The sequence below is a fragment of the Petaurus breviceps genome, unplaced genomic scaffold (genome assembly GCF_028583685.1).
Source record: "Petaurus breviceps papuanus isolate PSGF00001 unplaced genomic scaffold, PetGlider_PUasm1.0 91023, whole genome shotgun sequence".
NCBI classification, from domain to species: domain Eukaryota; kingdom Metazoa; phylum Chordata; class Mammalia; order Diprotodontia; family Petauridae; genus Petaurus; species Petaurus breviceps.
This window is the reverse complement of record NW_027187398.1, coordinates 6,709,642-6,725,678: the sequence shown is the minus strand read 5'-3', so window position 1 is coordinate 6,725,678 and position 16,037 is coordinate 6,709,642. Positions and strand designations below refer to the sequence as shown.

Sequence of the window (16,037 nt, the reverse complement as noted above, 5' to 3'; positions counted from 1 at the left end):
TTTTTGGACCGCTTTTACCATTTGACCTAGTCTGTTTTTTAAGGGTGTTATTTTCTTCAGTGTTTTTCATGTCTCTTTTACCAAACTATTGACTCTTTTTTCATGATTTTCTTGTATCACTCTGATTTCTCTTCCCAATATCTCGTCTACATCTCTTACTTGATTTTCAGAATCCTTTTTGAGTTCTTCCACTGCCTGAGACCAATTCATATATTTCTGGAGGCTTTGTACATAGGAACTTTGACTTTGTTGTCTTCTTCTGATGGTGTTTTGATCTTCCTTGTCACCATAGTAACTTTCAATAGAGCTTTTTATGTTATTTGCTCATTTTCCCAGCCTATTAGTTAATTTTTAACTCTTTGTTAAAGCAGAATTCTGTTTTCAGGATGGAGAGCACACTGTCCCAAGTTTCTGGAGTTTTGCGCAGCTATTTTCAGAGATACTTCTAGGGACTTGTAAGTTTTCAGTTCTTCTAAGGTGGTATGATCTAAGGAGAGGTATTGACTGTTCTCCCAATCCGTGCTCTGGTCTGTGAGCAACCACAAGCACTCTTTTCTGCCCTGGAACTGTGAAGAGGATTCCCTCTCCACTACTGCCACAAGCTTTACTATGTCAGTGCTCCTTCTTGCCCTGGGACTGCCACCCAGGATTTCAACCCAGATCAGAGTATGAGCAAAGCAACAGAGTCCTGCCTCAGTACTAGCAAAGAGACGCCTGTAATCTCCTTCTGACCAGTTGTTTCGCCCCTTTACTGTCTGTGGGCTGAGAGCTCTTCCAGAGAGCAACTGTTGCTGTCACTTCTGATTCAGTGGCTCCCAAGGTCTGCAGGTTTGCTGGGACCTAGCCTAGGCCCTTAAGAGTACATGGGTCCTTAAATGCTTGTTAAACAAATGATGATTACAGCATTTGAGCTGAAAGGAGCCTCAGAGGTGATCTGCTCACATGTATACATGAAAAAGAATCCATCCACTCCATAACTCCGTAACACTGAGAGAACTATCTGCCAACTAGCTACAATTACTATTGCAATTTTGAACAACTCCAATGACTATGAAGTTTTTCTATACCTCAAGCCTAAATTTGCCTCTTAGCAATTTCTATCCATTGCTCCCAAACAAAGTAGAACACATCTAATACTACTTTGTGATGGTACTTCAGATACTCACCTATCATGTTTCCCCTTTATATGTTTAAGACATGGTTTGACCAGGGCAAAGTACAACAGTAGTACATCACTTTCCTTGTCTTGGCAGCTGTACTTTTTCACAGTGTAACTGAAGATAGCATGAGTTTTCTTTGGCTGCCACTCATATTATAATGTTATTGACTCATCTAGAACTTGCAGTCCCCTAAAAATCCAAAATATTTTTCAAATGAACTATATGCTTCCACATCTTATACCTGTGAAGTTGAATTCTTGAACCAAGTACAAGACTTTATGTTTATTCCTATTAAGCTCTTTCAGGTTTTGTTTTGTTTTTTTGGCTTCCGATCTTGTCATCCAAAGTGTTACGCATATTTGATCAGTGCACTGTTGTGAATTTGTTCCTTATTGATAATCGTGTTAAACAGCACAGGACCAAGTACAGATGCCTGGAACATTCTATAGGAGACCTCAAACTATTAATAACTACTCTTCTGAACTGTCACTCTGACTGTGTTTAACTGTACTATTACCTATCCTCCATTTCTTTTCTGCAAGAATATCATACTTTTTAAAGTTTTAATCTGTTTTGTTTCACAACACGAACGAATATGGAAATATGTTTTGCATGGCTGCACGTGTATAACCTGTTTCACATTGCTTGCCTTCTCAATGAGGAGGGAAGGCAAGGAGGGAGGGAGAGAATTTGGTACTCAAAATTTTTACATGTTAAAAAAAAGTTATATATAATTGAGAAAAAAATAATAAATAGCATAAGAAATTTTATCAGATACTTTGGTAAAATCTTGGTGAACTATATCCTGTAGCATTCCCCTGATCTACCCATCAGTACTGAAGTATAAGAAACATCTGTAATCTCTTCAGCATAAAAACTTCTTCCACTGAAGCAGATTGCAATCCACTATAATTTAGTAGATAATTTCCTAGGGAGTTTTTGAAGCACATAGAGAGATTAAATGATTTGTCGAAGGTCACAGGAAAGTAAGTAAAGAAAGACTAGTAAATATTAGGAGTAAGATCAAGGTCTTCCTTCTCTACATAGATCTTTCTCTTGTAATAAAGAAGTATAGTCAAATAAGATAAATCAGCAATGTCTTACAACACAAGTCTCATTTTGTATGTATAGGCTGCTATCATTCTACTGAGAAGAGAATGTATATTTCATCAGTCCTATTAATTGCATTGATCAGAGGTTCCAATATCTTTTAGTCTTGTTTATCTTATTGTCATTACTGTGTATGTTCTCTTATATTGCTTACTCTGTTTTCTCTTCATCAGTTTATGAAAGTTTCCCTGACTTTGTTATATTTGTTTTTTTTCTTTTGATGCTGTAATATTCCATTATATTCATATACTATAGATTGTTCAGCCATTCCCCAGTTGACGGTCACTCACTTTATTCCATTTTTTTTTTGCTTACATAGCAAGTATTGCTAGTAATCTGTGTGTATGTAATGTGTATATATTGCATGTTTTTTTTTTTCCTTTTGGAGGGCAATTAGGGTTAAATAACTTGCCCAAGGTTACATGGCTATTTTTTTGTGTGGGGGGGTGTTAAGTGTCTGAAGCCAGAACCGAACTTGGGTTCTCCTGACTCCGGGGCCGGTGCTTTACTCACTGTGCCACCTAGCTGCCCCTATATTGCCTGTTATTAATGAAGTCATGTTAGCTTTTTTTGTCTGCTTCATTTTCTAAATGATCACTAACCATGCCTTTAATGATGCGTTCTAAAATTTTCTAGTAGTTGAAGTCAAACACACAGACCTCTAGTAACAGACTCCATTCTCTTCCCTTTGTTGAAAATTGGAACATTTGCCATTTCTCAATCCTATGTTATACTGTTCTCAATCTTCATGATCATTCAGCCATCACCAGCTATGGTTCACCAGTCATATCTATAGTTCTTTCAGCACCCAGGAATGAACTCAAAGTCAGTAAGATGATCTCACCATCCTCCCCACTTGAATATTACTTCCCTGTCATCCATTTTTGCTGTGTCCTTTCCAGTTCAAAAACCATTCTCTTTGGCACAGAAAACAGAAGCAAAACAAAAAATGATCAACTCTGCCTTCTTCGAGATCCATTTTTATTGTTTCTTCTACCAAAGTACTATTACTATCCCCTTATTTGATTCTCCTCTTTTCTCTGACAGAGGACCAAAAAACTCCCGGCATTGTTGCCTTAACTTTATTGCATCAGCCTTGATGCTTTCTGAGATTTAGCACTACTTAACCATTTTTGCAGGACTGGATCATGTTTGTGTATGCATTTTCCATTATCTATCCTTGTTTTTTACAGATATCTTTTAAAAAATAAGTTGATTAGTTCATTAGTCATCAACATCAATCTCTTTAGTCAGCCTTCCCTTATTCTTCCCCACGAGAAATGGGGTTTTGAATTTTAGAGTTTGATTCTTTAGAATTTCCTGTCCCTCTTAGGTCATCACACCCTATATGTAATTTGATTCCATGGGATCCTGCCTCTTTTCTCTGAATTTTTTGAAATTTGTTCTCCCAGAGTCCAAGATTAATGTCAGACTGTGCCCAAATTTCTTCTTGCCATCAGTCTTTTGCCTTATTAACTAACTAGAATATTCCAATTACCAGCTTTTACCCTGACCTTATCCTTTGTTTTCTTTCTCTGCATAGGATGGACAGAATGACAGAAGATGCCCTTCGCCTGAATCTGCTGAAGCGAAGCCTAGACCAGGCAGATGAACGTGATGATGTCCTGGCAAAGAGACTCAAGATGGAAGGACATGAGGCTATGGAGCGATTAAAAATGTTAGCACTGCTCAAAAGGAAGGACCTTGCAGGCATTGAGATGCCCCATGAGTTACCTACTAAACAGGATGGTGGCGGCGGTGGCAAGGGCTATGAGGAAAAACTTAATGGGAACCTGAGGCCACATGGGGATAACAGGACTGCTGGACGGCCAGGCAAGGAGAACATCAATGATGAACCCGTGGATATGAGTGCTAGGAGAAGGTACAGTTCAACCTAATTTTTTCTAGCAAAGGGTTTATCATCTGAGAAAAGGCTTTACAAAAAATAAAGCGTATTTCAAAGAAAAAAGGGGTGTGTTTTGTCACTCCAGTCAAGCCAGGAATTTTTCTGTTACTTGCTTAGCCAATTGTGAGGTAGAGGAGGAAATGTGTATTACCTCCCCCTGTACATGAAATTCCCTCATCCTCTCAATAAGTTTGAAAGCAGTGCCCTCATGCTATAGCTAATAAGACTGAGATGTTTATACATCTAGGCCTCTCTCAATTCTACCCTTGTTTAGTGACCAGAACAAAGGGAATTAAGTCTTGGAGTTACTCCTAAATACCTGTAGCCCAGTGCTAATTTGTAAGGCTTTCTTTTCAGATTTCCAAACTAGTCCTATGACTTATTTATTTAAAGAATTTAGCTAAAGTGAAATTTTCACTTAGATTAGGTCAGTTTTGAATTGTGCATGTAGTATTCTGCCAACATATTAAGAGGGACAGGAGCTAGCTTTTTTTAGGCCTTCTGAGAAGTAGATAATTCCTCCCTTCTTCTAGCTTCTTCTTGTCTGGTCATTCAAGTCAGAGTATAAGAAAGAATAGAGTTTACACTAAGGGCTTTGTGAACACTAGCTTGGGAAAGCCCAGTCCTTGTAAGAACTGTCCAAATCTTTGTTTTAGCTGGAAGGATGGTTACTTTTAACTTCCAACTTCCCTTCACTATGAGAGGCTGGTAGCTTTTAACTAAGTAGTGCTAACCTGTGATTCATGTCCTCTGCAGAGGAACAGAAGTAGAGGAAAGGTACTTGTGCTAGATGGCCTCTTAAATACTTCCAAAATCTGAAAGCAGGAGTATTTTCAGTATAACCATTTCCTAATTATCTTTGTCCCTTCATTATCAAATAGGAAAGTTATATGGCTGTGACTTCTATTCAGAAAAACCTTCTTGGATCTAGCAAGTACCTAATGTCTCTCATTCTTATTAGAATTTAGAGGAAAATAGCAGTTGCATCTGCTTAGTTTGTCTCACTTTACAATTAAAATTAGTAACTTCCTAACTTGAACACCTGCTAGTCTTAGTCACGGGAGATGAAGCAGAGTAAGGGTCTTGATGACATATATCCATTGAATAGGACTTTAGGTTTAAAACAAAAACCTTCAAAGGCCCTGTGTGCTTGGGGAGGGAACAGAATAGCTGCTCATCTTGCTAGAAGATTAATGGAAGATACTAGAACACTAAACTTAAAAAGGCTAGGGGTGGGGAAATTCAGCAGGGAGATGACATATTGGTTAACCAGTCCCATATTTATTTGCTTTATCTTTAACTAATAGATCTCTCATTGCCCCATTCTCATATATTATGGGTCTAATTATAGCTAGAAATGGAATTGCTTTTGTGGTTGTTTCTCAAAGTGCCAGTGCACCCAATGTTTCTTGTTAATCCTCTGCCTTGAACAGGCAGCTAGATGGCATAGTGGATAGTACTGAATTTGGAGTCAGGAAGTACTTGAGTTAAAATGTTGCCTGACATACTACTTGTGTGACTCTGTGTAAGTCCCTTAACCTCTTTGTCGCTTAACCTCAGTTGCTTTATCTATAAAATGGAGATAATATAGCACCTACCTTCCCAGGGTTATTGTGAGAATCAGTAAGATGATATATGTAAACTATTTTTAAAATATTTAAGCACTAAATAAATGTTAGCTATTGTACGATAGGCTAGATGTCTCTTCCTAGTTTAGTGCTAGGTCACTTGCCATTCACCCAGTTTGACACTTGTTTGTTTTTTGCCTTTTTTTTTTTTTTTTTTGGAGGGGGAAGGAAGGCAGGGCATTTGGGGTTAAGTGACTTGCCCAAGGTCACACAGCTAGTAAATGTTAAGTGTCTGAGGCCAGATTTGAACTCAAGTCCTCCTGACTCCAGGGCTGGTGCTCTATTCACTGTGCCACATAGCCACCCCCATGACACTTAGTTTGACTACAGAATATCTTCTTGCCTCAATATTAATCATGCAGGATAATTTTTATGGTCTATGTATTCAACCAAAGTCAGAGCCGCTGGCTCCAGAGATAAATACCAGTGAATCAAACAGAATCCATGGGGCAAACCATCTACCATCCAGACCTCAAAATGGTCCTTCCACATTAGTTTGGAGATAAGAAGAGATAAAAATAAAATAAATAGAAAAATAAATTCCTCTTTAGAATTGTCACTCACCTTGACATCTGTCCAGTTGTAGCTAGTCATGTGTCCTCATCCTCAGTTTGCTGTCTTTGCTTGGTGATTTCCTAACATCTTTGCACTTTCCTCTTTTGCTATAGTCTTATCTCTTCAGTAGATCTTAGCTAATATAGACAAATGAATATACAGATAGGTTGAATTCCTGTTCCAAATGTCAGAAGGTGATTATACAAAGGATGTTTTTGTTGATTCTGTCAGTGAGAAGAGAAACCTTAATGATGGTGTCCCTCTCAGGACTAGAATGTTTTGGAGTGGAGAACATACACATATCCCATACTTATAGCTAGGTGACACAGTAGATAGAATCTAGTCCTAGAACCAGGAAGACCTGAGTTCAAAACCAGCTTTAGAGACTTAATAGCTATGTGACCTTGAACAAGTTATTTAACCACTGTGCCTTAGCTACTATAATGGGGATTATAGTAGCTATCTCCCAGGGTTGTTGTGAGACTCAAATGAGATATTTGTAAAGGGTTTTTAGCACAGTGAATGGCACATAATAGTGTTTAATAAATACTTGTTCCTTCCCTCTTTACTGTTTTTTGAATTGGAAATCTCAGAGAAGATGAAGCCTAGGAGAATGTTTTTTGTGAGGAGGAGCATCTATAGAATGTAGCTTTGTGTGAAATCTGGGTACTTAAGGCTTTTAAAACCCTCTATTACTCCCAAGGCTTATTTCAGATAATGGACATTTTCCAGTATCTTAGAGAAGCAGAATTCTCTCAGATACAGTGCTGCTAAGCACATAGTGAATGAAGAAATCTTCAAATGGAGTAATCTAACTCCAGGATAGGTCTGTCTAAACACTAAATAGGAGAGACTTGAGCCTGGAATTAAAAGCTTTGCCTGGATGGTTTCTTTCCAAGAGAGGAGGAAGATCCTGTATATAACCTTTGGCAAAGAAATTAGATTTCTACATGTTCATGACTGGGACTTCTGCCCTCCTCAGGAGACTACAAGTTTTATTAGTCTGATTACTTGCATATTGTCCTCAGTGATTCCGTAGGTTCTGACAGATAGTACCCTCTTTGAACTCCCTGAGCTCTGAAGGCTTTTTTTTTCTCTTGTTTGGCAGAACAGAGATCTCTGGCTGTCTGAATTTGTCATGAGAGCTTGTCAAGAGTTTCTTCTTACATCACAGCCCAGTCAGCATCCATTTCTTTTGACTGTCCTCTCTTCCTTTGCCTCTTAGAGGTTTGATCTAGACAGTCTTTAAAGTACTATTAAGCTTTAACATTCTTTCAATCTAAAGAAAGCTTCTAAAATTTTCTTGGGGGGGGGGGGGGCGGCTAGGTGGCACAGTGAATAGAGCACCAGCCCTGGAGTCAGGAGGAACCGAGTTCAAATCCGGCCTCAGACACTTAACACTTACTAGCCGTGTGACCTTGGGCAAGTCACTTAACCCCAATTGCCCTACCTTCCCCCCTCTGAAAAGTGTGTGTGTGTGTGTGTGTGTGTGTGTGTGTGTATTCTTAGGTATTCATTATAGTTTTCTGGTATCTGTTAGGCTTCCTTCACATGTTGGGAAAATAGGACTTATTACCACTGCCACTTCCTAATCAGCTATTATTTCCTGTAATAGTTTCTTTAAGGCCATTTTACCCTAGAGTTAAGGTTTGGAAAAAAACTATTTCAAAGAATTTTACTTAAAACTCTTGGTAAAAGCACTTATCTTCTTTTCCCACTTGTAAAACCAAGTAAACCAGGAATGTTAAAATGGAAGAGGCCTTTGGTATGGGGGGAAAGATATTTCAGCTGAGGCTCTGCCATCACCTCTATTGCAGGTAACTGGCCTTATTTTACCTCTTAGTGGTTTCAGTTTCCTAGTTGTCACTGCTTTTTTCTAGGTGGTGCAAGATAGACAACCCCTCACACCAAAACTCCCTTGGGTTTCTCCATTCAGTGCTGATGAGAGATTTTTCAGCTTCCCTGTGAGCCTTCATTGTTGGGGGTACCTTGATCTTCAACCCACTGCCCTTTTCTTGTCTTGTTTTACATAGTGAGCCAGACCGGGGACGGCTGACTCCCTCCCCTGACATCATTGTCCTTTCTGACAATGAGGCCTCCAGTCCACGTTCCAGTTCCCGCATGGAAGAGAGACTGAAAGCAGCCAATTTGGAGATGTTTAAGGTAAAAAACACTTCTTTCCACATTCCTTTCTTTTCTCCCACTTTTTATTAGGTATTCCTGGACACCTGATAAAATCTTAGTAATAATTTAGACTCCTTATTGGACTAGGAGATGTGTCCAAAATGCTATTGACTAGTGTAGACTCTAGAAGAGAAAACATAGTGATCTCTTTTAACCCTTTGGTTTACTTTTTCCTTTTTAAATATACTTTCTCCCCTGAATTACTGTTCTAGTTAATGAATTGGAGATACAGTGGGTAAAAGTTTCAAAGTAAAGTGAGTGAGTTATTATCCAGGGAAGTGAGTCTGTGATTGCACTGCCAGGACTGATGGTTTCCCCCTTTCCTCAGGGGAAAGGTATTGAGGAGCGGCAGCAACTTATTAAGCAACTGAGGGATGAGCTACGTCTAGAGGAAGCCAGACTGGTACTGTTGAAGAAACTAAGGCAGAGTCAGCTACAGAAGGAGAATGTGGTTCAGAAGGTAATGTACCCTTTGGGAAAAGAGACTGAGGCATGCTACACTCTTTAAAGAACAATAATTTTAGCCTAAGGATATGGGTTCAAGTCCTACTCTGCCACCTGCTACTTATGTGTCCCTGGGTGACATTTATAGCCGCTCTGGGCATCAGCTATACATTGAGAGAATTAAACTAGATGACCTCTAAAGTCTTTCTGAGTTCATGATTTTAAGGTGAGTTGTTTACACTTGTAGAGCTAGTATATTCACTCACATCCTTTTTCCTGTGATCTCTTAACGTCTGCAATTCATTGAAGCAACTGAATGGCATACGGGTTAAAGTACTAAAATTGGGAATATCTGAGTTTAAATCCAGCCTCAGACAGTTACTAGCTGTATGACTCTTGGCATGTCACTGCCTCAGTTTTTCAACTGTTAAATGAGGATCATAGTAGCACCTAGCTCCCAAGTTGTTGTAAGGATCACGTGTGATATTCATAAAGCACAAAAAAGGTGCTTAATAAGTTGTTTCCTTCCTTCCTTCCTTCCAGTGAGTTTCAATCTGAGCCCTCAACTGGGTGAACCTTGGTCTATCCCCCTGGTCAGTAATGGTTGCCATTTTAGTGCCGGAAAAAGCACCAGGTAACCAACTATCCATCTCTCTAGTTCGTGGCCATCTCTAAATATGTGGTTTTTTTTTCCTTTTCCTTTAGACCCCAGTTGTGCAAAATGCAGCATCAATTGTCCAGCCATCTCCTGCCCATGTAGGACAGCAGGGCCTGTCCAAGCTCCCTTCCAGGCCTGGTGCTCAGGGGGTGGAGCCCCAAAACCTGAGAACATTGCAGGTATATATATATATATATATATATATATATAGCAGCATATTTGGATCTAAAGGACTTAAGTCCCATGAGAGATTATAGGCATGTGAAAGGATTAGGGGAAGAGCCTGTCCAGATTAGGAAATTATCATAGTGGAAAGTTATATTGGTGCCATTAGATTTATATAGGAATAGCGCCAGTAAGTGAACCCTTACAGTGCTTGTTCTTTACTAGACAATAAGACTTTCAGGCTAGCTGTTCCCTAAATGGAAAGAACAATCTTACGTTGAGCAGGTCAGGCATTCCTATGATGCCAAGGCAAGATTTTCAGACATGGCATGTCACAGTTTCCCTGGGGGGGAAATGTAGAAAAAATATGTAGCTGGGATAATCTAATGGTACTTCCCAAGCTTTCTTTCAGCTACCCCTTAGGAGCATTTTATGGGAGGCTTCCTATCTCAAAGCCCCAAAGTTCTGAGTCATTTGTTTTGTTTTTGCCTCCTTTAGGGTCACAGTGTCATCCGCTCAGCAACCAACACAACCCTTCCACACATGCTGATGTCACAGCGAGTTATTGCACCAAACCCTGCCCAACTTCAAGGCCAGCGAGGGCCTCCCAAACCTGGCCTTGTACGCACCACCACACCCAACATGAACCCCGCCATCAACTACCAGCCGGTAAGAGTACTACCCAGAACAGGTGGAGAGATTCTATTGTCTGTGGTGGCTAAAGATTAGGCTGTACATTTTTATCAAAAAGAGATAATTTGGATTAAACTTGAGAACATCACAGAGAAGACTTGAGGGTTCAGCCATAGTTTTTGATAGTGAGATAGCTGCCAGGTAGGGAGAAAAAGAGAAGAAACAGTTTGAGGAATTAATAGCCCACCCAGCAAAGCTTTGAGGTAAACCTTCCTGAAAAGTCTAGGGAAGTAGTATCTAGATTTCTGACCTGAGGAAGCCAGACATTCCTCTTCTGGAAATATTTTTCTGCATAGTCCTTTAAGCAGATCTGATACCAACTTTAGCCTATAGGCACTATTATCATTCTCCCATTTTCCTTGGGCCCAGCCTAGGCCATAGTAAGAAAATATCCTCTTCCAGGGAAGAGTAAGAGCTGAAATTCTTTTCGTCTGTCACTGACCTTTCTTCTCATTGCATTCTAGCAGTCAAGTTCTTCTGTCCCTTGTCAGCGCACAACATCCTCTGCCATCTATATGAACCTTGCCTCTCACATCCAGCCAGGGACTGTTAACAGAGTGTCTTCACCACTCCCCAGTCCCAGTGCCATGACTGATGCAGCCAATTCACAGGCAGCAGCTAAGTTGGCCCTTCGTAAGCAGCTGGAAAAGACATTGCTGGAGATCCCACCCCCTAAACCTCCTGCCCCTCTGCTCCATTTCCTGCCCAGTGCAGCCAACAGCGAGTTCATCTACATGGTGGGCTTGGAGGAGGTGGTACAGAGTGTCATTGACAGCCAAGGTAAGGTCATCAGATTTCCCCATTCCCTCTGTAGGAAACTTCCAAGTCTGACAATTTTACATTGGAGTGTGTGCCAGGGATGAGGAAACTAGCCAGCACTCTGGTTTAGTATATTTTCAGAAATTTTTCTCCCTCCTATGGGAAAGGGCCTACTATGTGCCAGACTTTACAGATATTATTTCATTTTATTCTCAAAACAATCCAGTGTAGTAGATACTATTATTATCCCCATTTTACAATTGAGGAAACTGAGGCAAACTGAAGTTAAGTAACTTTCCCAGGGCAACAGAGCTAATGTCTGGAACTACATTTGAACTCAAGTCTTCCTACTGCAGGCCCAGTACTTTACCCACTGTTACCACCTAATTACCTCAAAATACAACACTCTGCTACACAGAGATGTTAAGAGGAAGAGAACAAACATATAGTAAGCACCTAATATGTGCCAGTCACTTCACAAATATGATTTCATTTGATCCACTTGGGTGAGATGATTTATCATCAAAAATCATTAATGCAAATCTATGCCCATTTTAAGTATTTTTATTCTGTTTATGTATGTATTCTACTTGTGTCTTTTAAGTTAGTATACCCTATGAAAACAGGGACCTAGTACATGGTTCTTTTTATTATAATGCACATAAGTACCTATACAGTGCTTAGAACATGTTTTTTTATGTTAATTTTGTGTGACAGTGTGTTTGGTGCTATGTCAGAAGGGAATTACAGACACCAGATGACTCTGGTGAGGTGATCTAGAGGTGTTCTGCACAGCTGTAGAATCCACACTTGAATACAATAGTATTTATACATCATTTTTAAAAATGGATCATTGGAGGGGCAGCTAGGTGGCTTAGTGGATAAAGCAGGCTCTGGAGTCAGGAGGACCTGAGTTCAAATCCATCCTTAGACGCTTAGCTTTGTGACCCTGAGTAACTCAACCCCAATTGTCTCACCAAATAAAGGAGGATCATTGGAATATAGGTAAACAGGAACTAATACATTCATTCCCTGACTGAAGTGCAGGCTACTCACTTTGTTAAATGGGTTTCTGATACCGATAACAGAAGCTTCTCTTCTTTGCCTATATCAGAATTTAAGTACTTTGGGGAATTAATCAATAAGCATTTTATTTGCTTTTTTTTTTTTTTGGAGGGGGGAATACAGGGCAATTGTGTCACATAGCTAGTAAGTGTTAAGTGTCTGAGGCCAGATTTGAACTCAGGTCTTCCTGACTTCAGGGCCAGTGCTCAGTTAACTATACCACCTAGCCACCCCATAAGCATTTTATTTAAGCACCTTTTATATGCCAAGCACTGTGCTAGTTGCTGAGAATACCCAGAAAAAAATCAGTGTCTGCCCTCAGCAAATGTAAATTCCGTCAGGGAGACAACGTTATATCTAAGTAACTGTCAACAGAATACAATTAAAGTAATTTTGATGGGAGGAAAGAGAGAGGAGGATCAGGAAAGACTTCGTGAAGAATATATGTCTAAGCAAGATTTCAAAGAAATAAGGGATTCTAAAAGTTAGGGGTGAGGTAAGAAAGAATACATTCCAGGCATTGAAGGACAGCCAGTGCAGAGGTAGGGCGATGGGAAATTGAATGCTATATATGAGAAATAACAAGAAAGTCAGTTTGAACCACAGAGTTTATGAATAGGAGTAGTATAAGGTTGGAAAGGTAAATTAAATTGGAGCTAGATTGTGAAGGGCTTTAGAAATTAGACGAGTTCGGGGGCGCCTAGGTGGCACAGTGAATAGAGCGCCGGCCCTGGAGTCAGGAGGACCTGAGTTCAAATCCGGCCTCAGACACTTAACACAAAAAGTAGCCATGTGACTTTGGGCAAGTCACTTAACCCCAATTGCCCTACCTTCCCCCCTCCAAAAAAGCAACAACAAAAAAAATATATGAAACAGATATTAGAGAAGTTTGTATTTGATCCTAGAGTCAGGAGGAGCTTCTTTAGCAAAAGAGTCATACTTAAGTTTTAATAACATTAACTTGGCAATTATATGGAGGCATGGAAAGAAGGTGGTTGCAAGAAGACCAATTAGAAAGGTTTATAATAGTCCAGGTGAGAGATGATGAATTCCTGAACTAAAATGATGTCCATGTGAGTAAAGAGAAAGGTTTGGGTGTGAGAGATATTATGGGAAATAACAGTTTGACAGGGACAAGATGATAAGGAGAATGTATGACCTTACCACTTTCCTTGATACCATCTAGGCAAAGGTTGTGCCTCACTTCTGCGGGTGGAGCCATTTGTATGTGCTCAGTGCCGCACAGACTTTACCCCACACTGGAAGCAAGAGAAGAATGGCAAGATTCTGTGTGAGCAGTGCATGACCTCCAACCAGAAAAAGGCCCTAAAGGCTGAGCATACTAACCGGTTGAAGAATGCCTTTGTCAAAGCCCTACAGCAGGAACAGGTAAGTGACCTTTTTCTAGTTCAGAAACCTAGAATTAGATTGCCCAGTTTTTGCCCTGCAAGACAATTTTTTCACAGAGTGGGAAGTAGTAGTTTGGAATCATTCATGTTTTCCTCACAGCTTTTAAAGAACCATACCTCATGATCTAAAGTTTGAGGGGGTTGAGGGTTTTTTTGAGGTTGGGGGGATGCCTCTTTATATTCCTCAACCCCATTTGATCTAACTGTAGGGTTTGTTTTTTTTTTTGCTTTTGGAGGGCAGTTGGAGTTAAGTGACTTGCCCAAGGTCACACAGCTAGTTTTTGTATTATGTGTCTGAGGCAGGATTTGAACTCGGGTCCTCCTAACTCCAGGGCTGGTGCTCTACTCACTACACCACCTAGCTGCCCTGATCTAACTGTTTTTGACTGTGAGGTAGTAATGGGAAGTAGAGTTTGGAGCTTGGAAAGTATGAGGTTTTCTATTCTTTGACCTTGGTTCTCCTTGTAGCCTAAATAAGCCTCTTCTGTTCTCTGCCTCATTTTCTTTGGGAGAAATTTCCATATTTTTCTTCAGGATGAAGAAGAGAGGGAAATATGCTTTGTACCATAAATGTTTTTCTTCAAGAGAAGTGGTCATTTATAGTCAACAGTGAAGGGAGGGATGATAGGGGAAAACCTGGTCATAATCCAAATGGTCTTTAGAGAGGTAAGCATATCTTAGATTTGTGGAAAACATTTTAGGCTCAATTCAAGGCCAGTGAGTTCAGCATGTCATAGAGTTTGGAATCATGCTTCTTTTGACACTTTTATTATTCAAAATTCAGTGAATGAATGTCAAGAAGACCAAGGAAAATAAACAAGTATTAGAGACCAAGCCTCCCCCTTTTGTCCCCTTTCTTTCTCTAGACTCTCTCTTACTTGTTATAGCTGGGGCCCAATTTACAGATGTACCTGAAAACAAGACTGTAGTGAAGGGAAAAGTCAAAAATAATTTCTCACTGACTTACCAGCTCTAATTACACCTGCCAGCTCCATCCATACTTCCCAGTTTCCAGCAGCTATCTGCTCAAAAGCATCACCAAACAAGAAGAGGACCTGTGGACAGGCAAATCAGCAAGCTAGCCATTCTCTTCTCCAGTTGAGCTCTTCTGAGAAGAGGGAATTTAATATACTTAGCATGAAAGATCCTTTAATTTGGTCTCTGATGGGACTCTTTTAAGAGAAGGGTAGCAAAGGCTCCTCAGTTTCCTAGTTAGGAGATTGAGTATATTCTTCTCTTAAGCTTATGTGTTGGCTCCTGGCAGGAAATTGAACAGCGACTACAGCAGCAAGCAGCTCTCTCCCCTACCACAGCTCCAGCTGTGTCCAGTGTCAGTAAGCAAGAGACCATCATGAGACACCATACACTCCGGCAGGTGAGAATCTCTTTTTTCCCATGGCCTTCTGTTTTCCCATACTGTCTGTCTTCCCCTCTTCTGTTTGCTGCCCACATACCACACCTGTATTGAAGAATTGGCAACCAAAGATTCCTAGCTGTGACCTTATTCTAATCTCTAGTCAAGATGGAAACAGCTTTGTATCTTCTCTTTCCAGAGAACTTGGGCATTCAGTTGCCTATCTCCCTTAGTAGTATGGATTCTTGGCTTATGACTGCACCATTAACATCATAACGGGATCAGGGGATGAGATTTTTATCCTTTTTCTTGAAATGACTCTGTCCCTTGGGAAAGTAGTCTTCACCCATGATCTTGACTCCCCCCTTAACCATCCATTCTCACAGTTATCTGTTGCCTCCTCATCCCCACAGGCTCCACAGCCCCAGAGCACTCTCCAGCGTGGCATCCCCACATCTGCCCGCTCCATGCTTTCTAATTTTGCACAGGCACCCCAGCTGTCTGTGGCAGGAGGCCTCCTTGGCATGCCAGGTAAGGGAAAGAAAAAAGAAGGTATTATTCTGGGATTTGGCCAGAGTCTTGTCTGGGTAGTACCCAGTGTCATAGGGTCTAGATAGCCCCTGTGAGAAAAATTTTCCCTTTTGTGCCTGCTGCTCCCTCTTAAAGCACAAATTCCCCTTTGATATTACTCTAGAGCTTAATATGGCCAAGACAGTAGGGTATATAAGAAGCTGAATGGATCAGTGATACTCCCCACAATCCAAGGCCAAAAATCAAGATAGAACTGAGCAACATCCATATCTTTGTTATGTAGCTCTCTTCTTCTTTTTCCCCTATGCCCCCACCTACCTAAATCAGGCTTTTCATCCTCTTTCACTACCAGTTTCCCAAGTAACTATCCCCTTGTTTCTAGGATATTACTCACTCTCCCAAGATAAAATTTTAAG

General features: G+C 40.4%; 1 protein-coding gene across 2 annotated transcripts in view; it reads left to right on the top strand.

Moving 5' to 3' along the window:
- The window catches only part of GATAD2B (GATA zinc finger domain containing 2B), a 111,268-nt gene that overhangs the window by 89,376 nt on the left and 5,855 nt on the right, over positions 1-16,037 (top strand). For both annotated transcript variants that reach the window (XM_069077960.1, XM_069077959.1), the window contains 9 exons: positions 3,814-4,152; positions 8,393-8,522; positions 8,872-9,003; positions 9,693-9,824; positions 10,309-10,479; positions 10,968-11,283; positions 13,514-13,716; positions 15,001-15,111; positions 15,504-15,621. In XM_069077960.1, the coding sequence (XP_068934061.1) occupies positions 3,815-4,152; positions 8,393-8,522; positions 8,872-9,003; positions 9,693-9,824; positions 10,309-10,479; positions 10,968-11,283; positions 13,514-13,716; positions 15,001-15,111; positions 15,504-15,621 (1,651 nt within the window). In that variant the 5' untranslated portion in view covers position 3,814. The remainder of the gene's footprint in view (positions 1-3,813; positions 4,153-8,392; positions 8,523-8,871; positions 9,004-9,692; positions 9,825-10,308; positions 10,480-10,967; positions 11,284-13,513; positions 13,717-15,000; positions 15,112-15,503; positions 15,622-16,037) is intronic.